The 16,415-nt window shown below is 43.1% G+C and overlaps 1 protein-coding gene across 1 annotated transcript in view; it reads left to right on the top strand.

Annotated features, from left to right (window-relative positions):
• Window positions 1–365: 365 nt before the first annotated feature.
• The window catches only part of zgc:92140 (uncharacterized protein LOC447854 homolog), a 26,169-nt gene continuing 10,119 nt past the window's right edge, over window positions 366–16,415 (top strand). The window contains exons 1-2 of the mRNA XM_040128592.1: window positions 366–634; window positions 13,570–13,699. Of these exons, the coding sequence (XP_039984526.1) occupies window positions 13,609–13,699 (91 nt within the window). The 5' untranslated portion in view covers window positions 366–634; window positions 13,570–13,608. The remainder of the gene's footprint in view (window positions 635–13,569; window positions 13,700–16,415) is intronic.

Below are 16,415 nucleotides of genomic sequence, written 5' to 3'. Positions count from 1 at the left end.
GTTGTGTTATCATACATCATATTAACTATTAATGTTTACAATGTTGATCATATGTTCGGTTTGTAAAAGACTAATCAGCAAAGTAACTGAATATCGTTTTCAGATAACTACTGTATTAACCATTAGCCTCTGAAATGTATGGAATTTAAGTATAAAACAGAATTAAATTTAAATATTGTACAATACAAGCACAATACTTGAGTAAATGTACTTGGTAACTTTCAGCCACTGGATTAAAGTGCCATTTTTATGAAGGGAAAATATGAAAACGAAATCTTTTTTTGTTGTTGTTGTCGTTGTTCTTGTTCTTGGCGGGTTTCCTTCACGTCTCCCGCTGCACGTTCCGTGGTAAACGCCGACAGCTCGCGGTGGATCGCCTTCCCCGCGGGGACCAAAGTAAGACGGCGGCTCGGGGTCCGGCAGCGATTGGTGAGTTGCTGGGGCGCTCCTCAGCAAGATGGCTGCATTGCTGCGCGCAACAGTGGCATCCTGGTGAAATGACGCAAGCCACGGTTTACGTTCAGTCCTCGAGGCTCTGAGCTCTCGAGTCTCCATAGCGCAGATCCCGCCCGACACACAGCCGGAAGACCGACCGGCTGTCCTCCAGTGGACCGAGCGGAACCGGTTCATCTGAGTAAGTACCCGCGTGAGTTTCTTGTTAACCGTCTCCCGGGGGTGGCGTGTCTCCTCCAAGGGAAAACCACGCTCCCGCTCGTGTTTTCTCTCTTTCTTTGCTCCTGTCTTTTGTTGTTGTTTCCTGACTGTACCGTGATTACCCGGCGCTTTCCTTCCTGCACACTGGGCTTCGCGGCTGTCGATGTTTTGTTGCTGTTGGTGCTCGGTGCAACGCTAACGCGGCTTTATCTCGTCATTTTTTTTTTTTTTTGCCGCCGGTAAGACACAAGAGGGGCTGGAAAGAAAGATGTGTACGTTTCTCATTTCGAGCGTGTGAATGTGCTCGCTCGGCTCGGACAGTGTTGGCTCAGCGCATTTCAAATTTTCCACACATCCTGGTTGGCTGTGGCACCCTGTCCCGCTGCTCCCTCTCTGTCCGCTGCTGCTGCTGCTGCTGCTGTTGCTGCTGCTGTTGTTGTTATTGTTGTTGTGAAGCCGTTTGGTTTTGGAGAAACACTCAACAGAAGGAAGAGAAACCCTGGGCTGGCAGAGGCCACAGGGCCGTTAACCTTTGTGGAAATGAAACTATGTGTACACACACGGAGACCGTTCGTAGACGCTCTGCCCACAACTCTGCCTCCCCCCGTGGGGAACAAAGCGCCCAGTGTTTCCTTGTAGCGCAGCTGGACACAGCTGTTGAGCCGAGCTGCGGCTCAAGCCCCAGGACAGGACATAGCTCTTTGGCCGGGCAAGGGAGCTACTGCTGCTGCTGCTGCTGCTGCGGGTGCGGGTGCTGCTGCCGCCGCTGCTTAACAGCCTGTGTGTGCGCCTACAGCTTCTCCAGTATGATGAGAAAATCTCTTGCCTTCTGTTCACCACCACACAGAAACAGTAGGCTTATGGGCATTTGGTTAGGAACTGCCGATTGTCTTTGTTGCTCATTACTGCTGTTGCATTGTGTCTGCCTCAGAGCGAAGACAGAAAGCTGCTGGATAATATTAGGAAAGTCATAGCAGCCAGAATTAGATTTGACATACAGGCTCATTTGCAGCTCATTAGCTAGAACTTAGCCTGAGTGTATTTCAATTGTGTCCTTCCTCACTTCTTCAGACACTATTATACACACTACATCACCAAAGGGGCTTGATAGGTTTCCAAATGCCTCCCTGGCTGCTGTGTTGAAATGTGCCATATGGCCTTTAGCTACTATAGATTTCCTCATGTGATCATCACCAGACCATTACGTCCATTTGGTGGCTGTGCAGCGAAAGTCGGTTGGTATGGCCGGTATTAGGGTGCATAGCGTCCTGTCCCTAGCAGCTACCATCAGGGTTACAATCGAGCACCAGCAATCCTGTGCGTGGCTGTTGCAAGTCCCCCTCCCTACTTGATTTATCTGTCTTTCTTCATCTATCTGCTTCCGTCTGTCTTTCTCCGACCCTCCCTAACTCACTTATAGTGGTGTGTGTGTGTGTGTGTGTGTGTGTGTGTGTGTGTGTGTGTGTGTGTGTGTGCGTGTGTGTGTGTGTGTGTGTGCTTATGAGTCGTGGCTCACATATGGCTTTTGGTTCCGGTGGCTAGCAGACGACACTGAAATACAGAGTCTCACTCCTCTCTTCCTTTCTCTTCTTCTCTCTCTCTCTCTCTCTCTCTCTCTGTCTCCTACTTGGAGGATCTGTTCTCAGTCCCCCTCCCTCGTCCACATCCCCTCAGTGATCATTACCATCATCTCCCCGTCTGTCCGGCCTTACCACCTGTGGCCTCTCCACCTTGAGGAGATAAACAGAAGTTCAGCTGATCATTTGGCTCCCGTTTGGGTCATGATGCAGCAACACCTGTGATGTCATCGTGTGAGGAGGTGGAGGGTTTCCATGGTTACCAGGATGTCTTTTCTGTCTGTGTCTGTGTGCATTTGGGTGGGCGTAGGAGGGGGTTCCCATGACTGTCTCTTACATCCAGCGTGTGTTTTCTTTGCATGCGTTGTGTTCTCTCCGTGGCAGTGCTTCGTGCTGTCAGGTGTGATGAGGCAGTATACATTGCAGCGCAGAAAGCACAAGGCCAGCACAACACGATCCGTCTGGGTTCTGTGTGTCTGTCAGTTTGACTCAGGGGCTCGCTGGCCGATCGGTTTGTCTGCCTGACTGAATAATCAAAGCCAAGGCGGCAAATGTTGTAACATAATGACTCAAAACTGCACCTGTGTCGTTATTATATGCTGGGTTATTTTTGGTTAGTGCATGTGTTTATATGTGTCTGTCTGCATTGGAGTTGATGTGTAGATCCGTGCATGTGGACTTTTTCTGCCATTGGTCTGTCTTCTGACTGCTCGCCTTTTGAGTCAGCAGGGGTTGGCTGTGCAGCCCACATGCATGCTTTGTGTGCTTGTGTCTGTAGCACGATAAAGCAGCGTCTCTCTGTGTCCCTGACGGTGTTTACAGTGCAGTTTTGTGTACAGAGTCCATTTCGGAACGGGACATGGAGGCAGGGTCCAGCGCTGATTTGGCTTTCCCTTTTTTTTTTTTCTTTTTTTTTTCTTCTTTTCTTATCTCTTATTCTCAGTCACATGCTGACTCTAAAGGGCTGTATGAGTCTTTGCACAGTGTTTTCCCATCAGACAGAATGCATCTGTTTCCCATCTCCACTGTAGATAAAATGGTCTCTGCAGGCCCCTTCCTTAATGATGACAACTCCGCCGTTGGATGGATGTGAGAAAAGAAATGGAGCATTCAACCTCCAATAAAAGCCCATACATTTAATATGAAGGCAGGTGGTAGTGAAAAAAAAATATAACCTATTACTTCAGTCTTGGCTTGGGTATCTTTTAAACCTCTTTTCTAGGTGGAATCAGTCTTTCACTCTACCATAAAACATTGACATGCCATTGCAGGAATTTAACATACAGAACTTTGATGTTGCTCAATTCCTCGATGTAAATAAAATATGTACTAGTGATAGATGTGGATTTCAAACATTCGACACTAGTACTCTCTAGGGCTGGACAATAATTTAGAGTGATCGTTTGTAGACTTTCAGGGGAATCATATTGTGATGAAATCATTATATCCTTTTTAGGAATGCCAATAATAATTACTTTTTATTAGCAATGAATCTAATAAATTACCTCGATAAATCAATTAATCATTTTGTCTATAAAGTGTCAGAAAATACACATCTTCAAATATCTTGTTACAGTCCAAAACCTAAAGATACTGAGTTTACAATACTATAAAACACTATGAAGCAGTTTATCATTGCATCTGAGAAGCTGGAATTTGTGAATGTTTGGCATTTTTGCTTGAAAAATCATTTAAACTATTATCAAAATAGTTGCCGAATAATTTTCTAATCGACTATTTGTTTCAGCTCAAATTCAAATTGCTTGTTTTCCCAAATGATCCGTCCAAAACGTAAAAAGATTCAATTTACTGCAATTTATGCAAATTAATATATTTTTCATGAAATTAAAAATGAATCTTCGGTGAATAAAGCTGAGGCACTTTTTCATAGAAAAAATGCTATATTAGCATTTAGCACTGTTCACTGAGTGTGGCGAAAGACGAAATGTGTCAGGATCTGGGTGGCTTACCACTTGAGCTCAACCATTTCCTGGGGGAAACCTTGTCAGGGGATTTTGCATACACTTGCCACATTGTGATATATATCAATATTGTGATAATAAGCTTTAACCTTATCACCTCGCACAACTACTGTCAGGTGATTGTGAATTATAATATCCCCATTTTAGATTTCCTTGGTCTCTTGGACAGCTGAAGAAAACTGTTGAAGGGTCTATTGAGTGAAAGGTTTCCTCGCTGTAGCGTGTGTGACTGTGCAGGATAATAGATGAGGAAAAAACACATGGTTTGCATCTGAAAGAGTAACATTGTTGTGTTATATCACACCAGCCATGTAGAGACATGAAACCTAGGCTCATCTGCAGCTCATTGGTGAAGGGCTCGAACAGGCAAACATTTCAGTGTGTTTCATTCACACACACTGATATCCGAAACGGCTTTGCCAATTATCTTGCAGCACGCTTGCCAGTGACACACAGTTTGATATGTATTTTCTTCGGCTGTGGTAATTACTAATTCATATTAATGCTGGTGTTCTTTTTATTTTTGCTGGTTGTGGGTTGGTTTAGCAATTCAGATGGATTTGGATGAGAAAACATAGACGTGTTTGACCCTGTGTGGCTGCTGTGTCGGAGTAGGCCCTCTCCATCAACCATGTGCAGCTCTCTGTTAGTAAATGTGATGAACAAGCACTTAGTCACGCATACCAAACTTGAATAAATAAAAGCACTGATTGTAAAAACATAAACCACAATGCTGAACACCTTTTATAGGTCTGCCATCAGCAATTAGCAACGTTTCTCTCTGCAGCAAGTACAGAAAAGCTCCTTTCTGTACAGACCAAAGTAAGTTTTAAGTCCAAAAAAACACCTGTTAAATACATCTTAAGGTCTCACATCAAAAGTAAGGCACGGAACTTTGTAGAGTTTGTGTCAGAAGAGTCAAACTTGGACTAGATGTACCACCTTTGGGATCATAGCTGGTTTTAATGACCCACCCGAAGACTTAAGTCTGCCTCTTACTTGGTTGTGTGTTTCATGTCAGCGCAGGAGGACATCACGGTATCACTAAAGCATTTCTTCACTTACTTACCTACTTTTCCAGCCTTTTGATCCTGCTCTTCACCCACCAATCACCCCAGGCTCTGACCTGCTTTTACCTCAGTCACAACTGGAAGCAGCAGAACAGAGCACTATGGGAGGGAATAAAACGGGCATGACTACTTGCTTTTTGCTGTTTTATGGAATCTGTCTCGCTCTTGGGAACTCGGTGGTGCAGACTATTGCCACCATTAATAGGCCTCGGAGGAGACATTTCATCCTGTAGCCTAGTCTGTATTAGGTAGAATACAATCTGAAATGTTCTATCTCACCACTTTCTGCTTTCACTCCTTTGTTTTGCCCTCCTCTCATTTTGTCTCTGTTGCTCGCCGTAAGCTACAATAATGAAAGGAAATGTTAAGAGCCATGAGGACCTCTCAGTTTAAACTAAACTGGTTTTTATGGGCCTGAAGTAAAAACGTAGGCCTCTTGCCAAAAAAAAAAAAATATATATATTTAACAACTTGTCTGAATCCTCCTTTTGTTTCTTAACCAACACGTGTTACCTGTATGCAATGTGTCTCTCCATTGAGGGGTGCCTGTACCCCCCACCCCCGTGTTTCCATGTCCCTTCCTCCCTGCATGATCACTTGTCAGCCTCGTTACAACAGTGAGAAAGCGGAAGTAGCCGCTGCTCTCACAACAGCAGACAGTGAGAGAGAGAATGGAGACTTACACTTTAAGCAACAGTACACCACTCAGGAGAAACCTTCACTGTCCACCAGCCTGTGTGTGTTGGCACGGCCTCCCAGGCTTGTCAGACTGATGGAGTGCTTAAACTGGGAGAAGAGGAGAGGTGCAGCATTAGCTGCCTGGCTAGAGTAAATACTATGGCGCGTTGGCCCAGGAGTTGTACTGAAACTCTGCTCCGTCACAGAGAGAGGCAAAGACAGACTCGACACGCTGCAGCACACAGCAGTGATTCTCTACCAGTGTCATGAAGTTACTTCAGGTATGCCATTTAGATTTTTGCCGTTACAGTAAGAGCAAACATAATGATACATTTGTTAGGTTAGTGTTCAGCGGGGAAGTGTTTGCAGTTGCTTTAAGATTGGGTGATATATACAGTGTGATGATATCAATTTATCAGTTGTCATAGATTTTACCGTATTGTTTACAGTGATGGCTGTAGCTTTGATATCTTTGGGTCACTGATGGGCCTTTTTCACAGAGGACATTTCAACATGTCATAGTAGGAAAAGCACAGGTGTCAATAAAAGAAATTGGAGATGGCCTCTTAGTTGCTTCAGTTTCAGGGCCCTGGTGTTGGCATGCTGGCTCACTAGCAAAGTTGCAAATCAATGAGCAGGACTGTTTAATGGCTGTACTGAATTTTTATTTGATTTTTGCATCATTGTGATAAAATACCTTGATTTGAAAATGTACTATATCGTGATATATAATGATATCGTGATATAAAATGAGAAACCGTGATAGAGTATATGATCCATATCTTCCACTCCTATGATGCCTTCATTCCAAGGTGAGAATTTTATATAATGTATAAGTATGAAAAAAATCAATACAATATCAAACACTGTACTTTTATGAACACAGTATTTTCAGGTGAATGCTTGTGAACCTTTTCTCAAAACTACAGAGAAACGTTCCACATCAGGGGTGGGCAGTATGATTAAATATTTATAATGGACAGTGCAATATTAATATGTAGCAGGACATAGGGAAATGTCAGAAAACTCTCTTGACAAACCATTTATAAATCAAATATCCAGCTGGTAATGTTGGTGGTGTTTTTTTTGGCAAATTCAGTGATATCTGAAAAATCATCATGACATTGAAAATTGTAAAAATCCTGTGAATCCAATGTCACTATAAAGCTACGCTGCTCATCGATTTGCAATGACATAACACACTCAGTGTTATAGTGGTATATATAATCATGTCGCCCAACCTTTAATTAAGTTGTTCTGCTGTGATTTATAGCAGAGGTGGACTACCTCGCCTCAGTCAAAGACCAACTCCTCTAATATTATAACAAAGTGCTATTTCACACAGTAAATGCCATGAATATATTGAGTGTGACTACTTTTTAGGCTGTTATCCACTAACTAAAGTAATCATGGCATAAGATACTTCAGGATATGGCTGGCTTACCATCTCGGCTAAGCATTTTTCTGGGGTAACTAGCACTCCACTATTTCCGAGAGAGTACCACTAGCATATGGCAACTCTCTGACCAACTCAGTCACTTTAGTTCAATAAAAAGCAGTGCAGACTAGCAGAGCATTGCTCAGCACTCTGCCGTGCAGCATGATGAAGCAGAGGATGAATCTCTGCTCTGTCAGAGGTGGATACACTGAGAGACCTGCCCCGGAGCCCTGAGTCTCCCTGAGGCTTTCAAGGCGGCTGAAGTCATCACTTCCCCTCCCAATCTTTCAAGTCTCGTTTCTTATTAGGAAGCTGAATCACAGTCCGACACTCCTATTACAGTAAGCTTATGATGAGAACTGATACACACAGGAGGAAATCAAATCTATACAAAAAAAAACAAAAACTGTTACATAGCTCCCAAAACTTCCTTCTAGTAGTCTTCTTTCTTTCACTGTTGCTCAGCCAGTTTTTCAGGCTTTGTGGGCACTCACTCAGCCTCTGGCACAACTCTGTGTTTGAGAAACCTTCGTACTGCACACTGCTCAGCCTGTGTGCACGATGTGTGTGCTTATGCAAGCATGTACACTCACATATCCCTTCACAGTCCGTTTTTGAGTTCCTCCTTTGATAAACTGACTTGTAAAGGAGGCTTATTCACACAACTGAGAGTGGGTCATGTCCCACCTCCAGGTATGCAGGCATGGGCAAGCCTCTGTGTTGGCTAAATCCTATTCATTTTAAGGGCTTGGGTATTTGCCATGTGTTAAGGATGCCTCTTGGCCTTAACTTACATTTAAAAGGAATTAGAGGCTTTTGTGCTTTTGGCTTATATTACAATTATTATTGTTATGATATTATTTTGATGTATTTAAGGTTGCTTATCAGAGAAACATTGGCAGAAGGCTTTCTGCCAAATCTGGTGTAAGTTTAACTAGAAATGACACAAGACCGGCTAACTGACATCATGGCATTATTTATATCTCTAAATTAGGCTACTACTTTGCTTTGCCGAATATGCCCCGTGATGAGTGTTAACCAACTGGAGCGAGTTGCACATGGATGCTGAGGTGGTTGTGTGCCAGACACTATTAAAAACTCTTATCCCCTTCAGACATTGGATATTTATCAGATCATGTTGGCTCAGCTTGTGTGTGCTTGTGCGTGTGTGCGTGTGTGTGTGTGTGTGTGTGTGTGTGTGTGTGTGTGTGTGTGCGCCTGTGTGTGTGTGCGCCTGTGTGTGTGTGTGCCTGTGTGTGTGCGTGTGTGTTTGACAGCAGGAGCGGAAGATAGTTGCTTGGTGTGAGGGTCTTAGCCGACTCGCCAGACTAAGCTTGTCCCATTGACACACTTAAGCGTCTGCAGGAGTAGGCGAGCTCATAGCAGCACAGTCCAGCTGTTCTGTGGGTTAAATAAACACTAAGCAACGCCCTGCTGTGGTCTTGCATGTGGCAATGAGTGGCTCTCTCGATAGAGCTCAGTACTAACACAGGCTGATTCCAGCTAAACTCGTCAATGCTAAGTGTATGCACTGATCTCATTCTAGAGTGAAACACATGCAAAAGGGTAAGAGGATGCAAAAGAATATCCCTGATCCTTTAGTTTTAATTGTTTTTCACTGCAGTGGATCCCAACATTTGTGATCCCTTAATTTAAAGCAGTGTCTATTCAATGGATGCCTATGAGTTTTGAGCAGTTCAATCAAGAGTAATTTTCCCTTCTCTGACTATTTCATTTGAAGAATTTTTTTGAGGCCTGGTGAGGTCAAACCTCACCGTATTTGACAAAAACAAGCCAAGATTCAAAAAAAGATAGAAAAATGAACACAGTTTTGTGTAGCAGATGTTTTTTTCTTTTCTTTTTTTTTCTTATTTTGTACTTAAGTAATCATCTTGGGTCCCCTTGAGAATGGGAGCTAGTTCTTTAGGGCTGCTTTAGAGCAAAAAATTTAACATTTGAGGGAAAAAAATCTAATCTTGACATTTTTTGAAAATGATTGGATGGTCTTGAAAATATCTGATTTTTCTCTTGTCAAACCAAACATCCCAAAAGGAACTCTCACTGGAGAAAGATTGAAGATTTGCCAAGGACTTCTTAAGTGTAAAGAGACTGTGAGTAATAAAAGAGGCCGTTACCATGTCTGATTCAATGCATATCTGATTTTTTTTGTGTCACTGAAATGTCACGTTTCCTCTGCCTTATTACAGGCCTCACTGTTATTTATTTATAGGTATATTTGGCTTTGTAACAGTCTGCCTGCTAGCTGTAGCCTATATGTATAACCCAAGTAATAGCAGCTTGGCTTACAGATTCACACAGCCTAGCATTATCCCTGCACACAACAATAGCTTTTGGACTGCTAGGTCTATTTATAGCCTGCTCCTACTCACAATTTGATGTTTCAATACACACAAATCAAAGCCCTTCAAACTGATGCTGCCCACATACTGGTGACAATATGAAACTCAAAATCTATCAAGGCTGCTCACATTTCTCAATACACTTCCTTCATTGGTTTTAAGAGGGGAGTCTTCACGCTTTGCTACTCTAATATTCACTTCAGTTCTACACTAATAGCCCAGAGTTAAGAGGCTCTCTCTCATTGGCTGTCTGTGCTTTTTCTCCCTCTTTTTCTGTCTCTGGCCTTTGCTTCCCTGCTTCATTGTGCTGTGATACTCTGACAGGTAACATACTGCCCCGCAGCTGTGTTTCCGGGCACACACCTCATCCTCATGGGCACAGAATCCTCAGTTAAGCGCCCTGTCAAGAGACAGATTATGCTGGATGAGATTATTTTTGAAACTTTGCTGCTAGTGTCTCTTTGCGAAAGCGGGCCTTAGGTGCATTAAGACCTTCCAGCTGTGCGTGTGCGTGTGCGTGTGTGTGTGTGTGTGTGTGTGTGTGTGTGTGTGTGTGTGTGTGTGTGTGTGTGTGTGTGAGACATAATTGAGTTGTTCCAGAGTGGTAGTCGTAGTAAGAGTTGGCTGCCTGGATCTGGTTGATTAAACTGCTCTCTCAACCGGGCTTCACGCTCAGGCCTCAGGTGACACCAAAGCTCCCAGATGTGTGTGAGTGCCTTGATTCTTTCTCCCTAGGTACAACTCCCTCTCACCTGCAGACCCTTTGAGAAATTCATGTATAAGATTTTCTCAGGCTCCAGAGATTAATATCATTTATGTTTTTTGATTTAAAATAATCGGCAGATTCATCGAAAATAATTGTTAGTTTCAGCCCTAGATGGGATTTTTAATTATTTTCACAAGTTTGAGCAGTAGTTCAAGTTTCGAATAAAAAGGGACAGCCCTAACTCACCAAGTTAATAGCTGAGATCTGGGAACGTGGTGACAGCGCTACAATGAAGTCAGACAGGGAAAGAAATGATCAGTCAGACAATCAGACAGGTTGGAAACAAGCCAGCAGTTTAGCCAGATTACATTATCTAAACCGCTTTAGAAAAAGGTCAAACTGAGGGACCTAGGGATTTATTTTTTAGTTATTTATTTATTTTTTGATCGCCCAACTCCTCATGTTCCCCTTAGACATCTTTTTTTAGCAAAGTCAATGTTTTCCCAAATCTCAGCAAAAACTTTGTGAGTGTCATTTTATTATTTCTGATTAGGAATGATATCCAAATCTATGAAAATAAGACCCAAGTTTTGATAAACTGGAATTAGCCTTTATCTATTCAACCACACCAATGTAAAGCATGGTCAAAGCCATCCTCATAGTTAAGTCATACAGTACTCATACACACAGACACATAGTCGCTCAGCAACCACTCCCTGCACCCTGTACACCTGTCGCTTTGTGTTGTGTCCAGAGAAATGGAGGCTGGTCGGCCGCAGCCTAAACACAGGAGTAAACACTGGGATCCTGTCAACTTCAAACGCTCTGAGGATCAGTGAAGGAGGGAGGAGGGGCAAGCGTTGGCGCTTGTTTGAAGCGCTGCACTCATCTTTCTCCCTGGCCTCTTTCTATCCCACCTACTTTCCATCCTTTCTATCGACCCATGCCCTTTCGTCTACCCCATCTACTTCCTCCCTTTCTTTGTCTTTTCTGTCTCTTCAGTGTTTCTGCATTTCCAAAGAGCCTCTCAAACCCCCCTGCTCTCTTCATCTTACGCTCTTCCTCCTCTCACTTATGTACCGGCGCTGCAGATTTTATTTTGGTGATGGGAAATCATTGGCTGCCTCTGTGTGTGTGCATTTTTTTTTTTTTTTTAACTGGCAGCATTCAGATGGGCTCTGTCAGTGACACCATATGGCATGTGTAAGTGACATGGAGACTATCTATAGTGTAATGTTTGTGACAGTATGTGATTGACTGACAGTGATGTTCACAGCTTTGTGTCAGCTGTCCTGCTCGATGGGAGGGTTTTACTTTCCTCTTTTATGAATAAAAATGAAGTGTTAAGTTTATTACCCTTGTGATGTTAGGCAACAGTTTAAGGACACTTCAACAGGTCTAACTTAGGCCAACGAAAGGTTTAAGTGTAATTTTAAATGATTAGCGGACTGAAGAATTAACAACAGTTTTAGTAATTTATTGTTTTAAAGTTGCAACAATCAATATTTTGATATTAACAATGGATGAAATGATTAATTGTAATGGGAACACCAGCAACTTTACCATTATCGCCAGCGACTTTACTGTTTTGTGTCACTCTCATTAACCTAATTTCCAGCCACAGCAGCCGGCTGTTTTTAGCAAAAAAAAGCTCCAATAATTGACTGTACACTGCCTGCCCAGTAACAAACAGCTGACAGACAATGTTAGCAAATAAATGGCTAGCACAGTTCAGCATTTTGCAGCTAAAGAGCTGCATATTCTCCTCAGTAGTTGGAGGAGAGCAAAACAAATTTAAAATGAGAGTGACTATTGGACTTACATTCATCAGGTTGCCAGAAACAGGAATCCAAATGAATGCTAATGAATGCTATGTATCTGCTGGATATCTAAATAGGCAACTGTTTGCTAAGTTCTCCACCACATCAACTATATAAGGTGATAACGTGTCAGAGTTGTGTGTTTCCAGCTTGTTGGGTTGACACCAAGTGGCCATAAAATGAACGAATACTGCTTGTGGAAACTGCATATATATATATCATCAATAATAAACACAACAACAGTGAGCTCCCTCCCTTTTTATACCTTTTTATAGAGAACAAAGAAAACCCTGTCCTGTAGGTTTAGCTGATAGTGATCCATGACAGATATATAGCCAATATGTGGACACTCTGCCCCACATGCACCCCCATGCTGGGAGGAACACACCAACACATACCACACATATAAAGATGTTATGTAAGCGTGTTTTCATAGTCTTATGCAAAACACTTTAATACTTTAATACTTAACGTGTCAAATATTTTTAGGTTCCACATTCTCAAATTTGCAGCTTCTCTACTTTATATTGAACACAGTTTTGTTTGCTTTGTCGATCTGAAAGCCTCCTATCATGATGTTTTGACATTTGATGACAATTGATTTATGAATCAAAAAAATAATCGATATCTTAATAGTATGAATTATATTAATCAAACATTTAAAATTAATATATTCAGTAAATACATTTATCAACAGCCCTACTCTAAATCAGGTGATGTTTATTTACCCACTGCGCTGCCCTGCTGCTCCTGCTCTCCACATATAATGACAGTGGTTATCTTTAGCCCTAAAAGAAACACTTACGAGGTTGAAGTAATAACCTGCAACATTTTCATATAAATGCACACTTCACTTTCTACTTATGTATTATGACTCAACCTACATTTGTGGCTCTGAACACCAGGTGTGAGACACACACTTTTGTGAAGTGGAAGGAAATAATGTTTTAGTTTTCCTGCCTCAAAGTCATATACGTAATGGCCAAAATGTAGCTAAATGTAGAATCAAACACCCTGCTCTGAAGTGTTGGTAGTGTTAAGCAACTATGGCACTGAATAGCTGTTGTACTGTAAAACACTGTACAAAGTATCATACATTGATTGACCCAGTTTGTTTGGAATAAAGAGGAAGTTAGTTGGCATGAGTTACAGTCACAGCTGAACAAACAGTACAGTACTTTTTAGAAGTGATATCTATAAAGTGCATTGTAAAAACAGAACAGCAGTGTTCATTTTATTGTGTTTGTCATTAATTTAAAAGGTCTTCTCTCTGTCCTTGGCCAGGTGAGAGTGCGATGAGGAGAGGTTTAAGAGTGTGAGGCCATGGGCTGCACCTCGGCCAAGCAGGTGTCGGCCGTGCCCAACGATGAGGAGGGACGCGGCAAGGCCTACAGCAACGGAGACCTCTTCACGGGTCAGTTTGCACACACTCACATACACACACACACAGGGATGTCAATAAAAGCTTCAACGCTCCATTTCACTCGGTTAATTGCTCAGTGTAGACCCATTGCCCTGTCTGCCCTCTCAAGATATTCTCTTCATTATAGCAAATAGTCCTGTGGAAAAGTGTTAAGTTCTCTATTTCAGAAAGTAATTGTCAACACTACAGTTAATTTTATTGGAGTCAACCAGCTAGTGAGACTGAAGTGTTGCAACTCTCTCACGTGTTTTGTGTCCTTCAGCCACAGTCTCTCCCAGTTCAGATGTGGAAACAAAGTACGGAAACTCAATTGAATAAGTATGAGTATTTATTCGCTGTCTGCAGAGAGCGGAGATCAATCAGGTCTGCACAAGCAGCAATACCATGAAGAGATCTGACTTGAGCTCTATGTGTGTGTCTTTTATATGCTGTATGTCTCAGTCAGCCCAATGGGGGGTACCGTAAAGCCCGCCTTGTGGTTTTATGGCTTGTGCCTGTTTTCTGATTCCTTGACCTTTGGGGTCATGTCCTGTGTTTCTGTGATTCCTGCTGATCAGTGAAGTGTGATCTCTTCTTGGCTTACATGTAGCTGCATATAACATAAGGCACAATAGATAACACAACAAATATTGAATACCCACAAATCCCCCTTTTGATCTCGTTTGAGATCAACATTGAAAAGGAAAAAAACATAAAAGAACAAAATTGTTATCTCATTGAATTACTCCTTAAACTCAGGAACACCCTCAAAATCCCACATTTCAACCTCCTCTGCGTGGAGCAGGGACATCATCTGATATGATGGGACACGACCTTCAACAGTAGTGGTGATAAGTCTAGTGATCAAAGACCTAATGCAGCATAAAACAAAGAAATCGATGAGTGGCTCATTCATTTCTTCACTTCCTCATACTCCTCGATGATCCTGGTTGGTGGCTTGGCACGCCACGTGATGGAGAAGGATGCTATTTCACTCCTTCCCTTCTCAGGGTTATTGGTTAGACTACCTCACCCTTATTGCCACCAGGGAATTATTCTGTCCCTTGTTGATTGGTGGTCTTTCCAGCGTTGTCTTCACACAGAGCCCTGTGTGTTTCTTTCAGTGACCTGGTTGGCGCGTCAGCCGCTGCACATTGGCTCCAATGATACCAGGTGTCACCTTTACCATCCAGCCGGACAGCATGGGAGGTGCGTTCCGTGACTTTGTAGGGTCCGGTCCACCTTGGCTCCGTCCACTTTCTCTTGATGACCCTCAGTAACACCCACTCAGTCTCTGGCGTTGTCGTTTCGTTTCCTCCTGCTCGCTCGCCTACTTGTTCTGCGAAAGCTGCAACGAGACTCTGTAATTCATGGAAATACTGCTTTGGAGTTAGAGTTTGAGAGTCGTGTCCTAGTCCTGTCAGTTTTGTCGGTGGTCCAGGAAATGCTCTTCCTGTAGTCAACTCATGGGGAGTGAATCCTGTGCTCTGGTTTACCGAGCTTCTAATAGACATGAGTGCTAGGGGCAGGCGTCTAACCAAGTCAATTTGTTCTGTGCACAGATTTTGCCCAATTTAGTCTTGAGAGTCTGATTCATTCTTTCTACCTTGCCCTGTGATTGGGGATGGTACACGGTTCCGAACTTGTGCTTAAGCCCAAGCAACTGTTCAACCTGTTGGAGATCTTTGTTTTTGAAATGTGTACCATTATCTGTTCTTACTTTCTCAGGGAACCCGTGTCGTGGAATATACTGATTGATTAAGAATTTGATCACTGTTTTGCTATCTTCGCGCTTTGTAGGGACCGCCTCTGGCCATCCTGAATAGGCGTCGATGCACACCAGCAGATACCGGAAGCCCCTGACTGGCATTACCATGTCTGTGTAGTCAATGATGATTTCGCTACCTGTTTTTGCTATCAATGGGAAGTGACCTGGGTGAGGTTTGACTGTCGGCCTGGCGTTGTAACGCATGCATTCCTCGCATGTGTTCACATGGTGTCTGCACATATCTTTCAAAAATGGATGCCACCAATGCTCCAAATTTCGCATCATCTGCGCCACTCCCACATGTCCTACTCCGTGTGCTTCTGCAATGGCAGTTTGTCTGATTCCAGGGGGCAGAATTAACCTGCCGTCCGGTCCTCTCCACATGCCCTGCACGTTTGTGCATCCTCTAGCTATCAGTAATGTTTTCTCCTGTGGAGAGGCTTTGTCTTGCTCCTGTTTAATCTGCTCTAATTCGGTGTCAGTGTTGTGTGTTGTTTTCACTGCCTCTGTCTCTGCACACAGCATTACCAAATTGTGATTGTAGCCTGCTGCTTGTTTCGCTGCTGCATCTGCCGCGTCGTTTCCTGTTTTAGTGCTACTCTGCATTTTATCATGTCCCTTGCATTTGATTACTGCAACTCGTTTCGGAAGCATCAGTGCTTCTGTCAGTTGTTTCATCTCCGTTTCATGTTTAATGGGTTTGTTGGCCGCTGTGAGGAAACCAGTCCTTAACCACTGTGGTAGCTCTACGTGTACTGCTCCTACCGCATACGCTGAGTCAGTGTAAATGTTGATGTTCTGGCCCTGACCGATTCTGAGAGCCTCAATGACTGCTACAACTTCTGCCCTCTGAGCAGATTGCGGTCCTGTGAGTTTTTCTGCTTTCAGTATGCGTGTTCCCTGTTCCGTCTGTTCTACCACTGCGTACGCGGAGATCAAGCCATTTTGGTCATGTCTGTA

Source organism: Xiphias gladius, chromosome 6 (assembly GCF_016859285.1).
Source record: "Xiphias gladius isolate SHS-SW01 ecotype Sanya breed wild chromosome 6, ASM1685928v1, whole genome shotgun sequence".
Classification (NCBI taxonomy): domain Eukaryota; kingdom Metazoa; phylum Chordata; class Actinopteri; order Istiophoriformes; family Xiphiidae; genus Xiphias; species Xiphias gladius.
The sequence above is the reverse complement of the archived record's forward strand: the minus strand, read 5'-3'. Positions and strand labels throughout refer to the sequence as shown.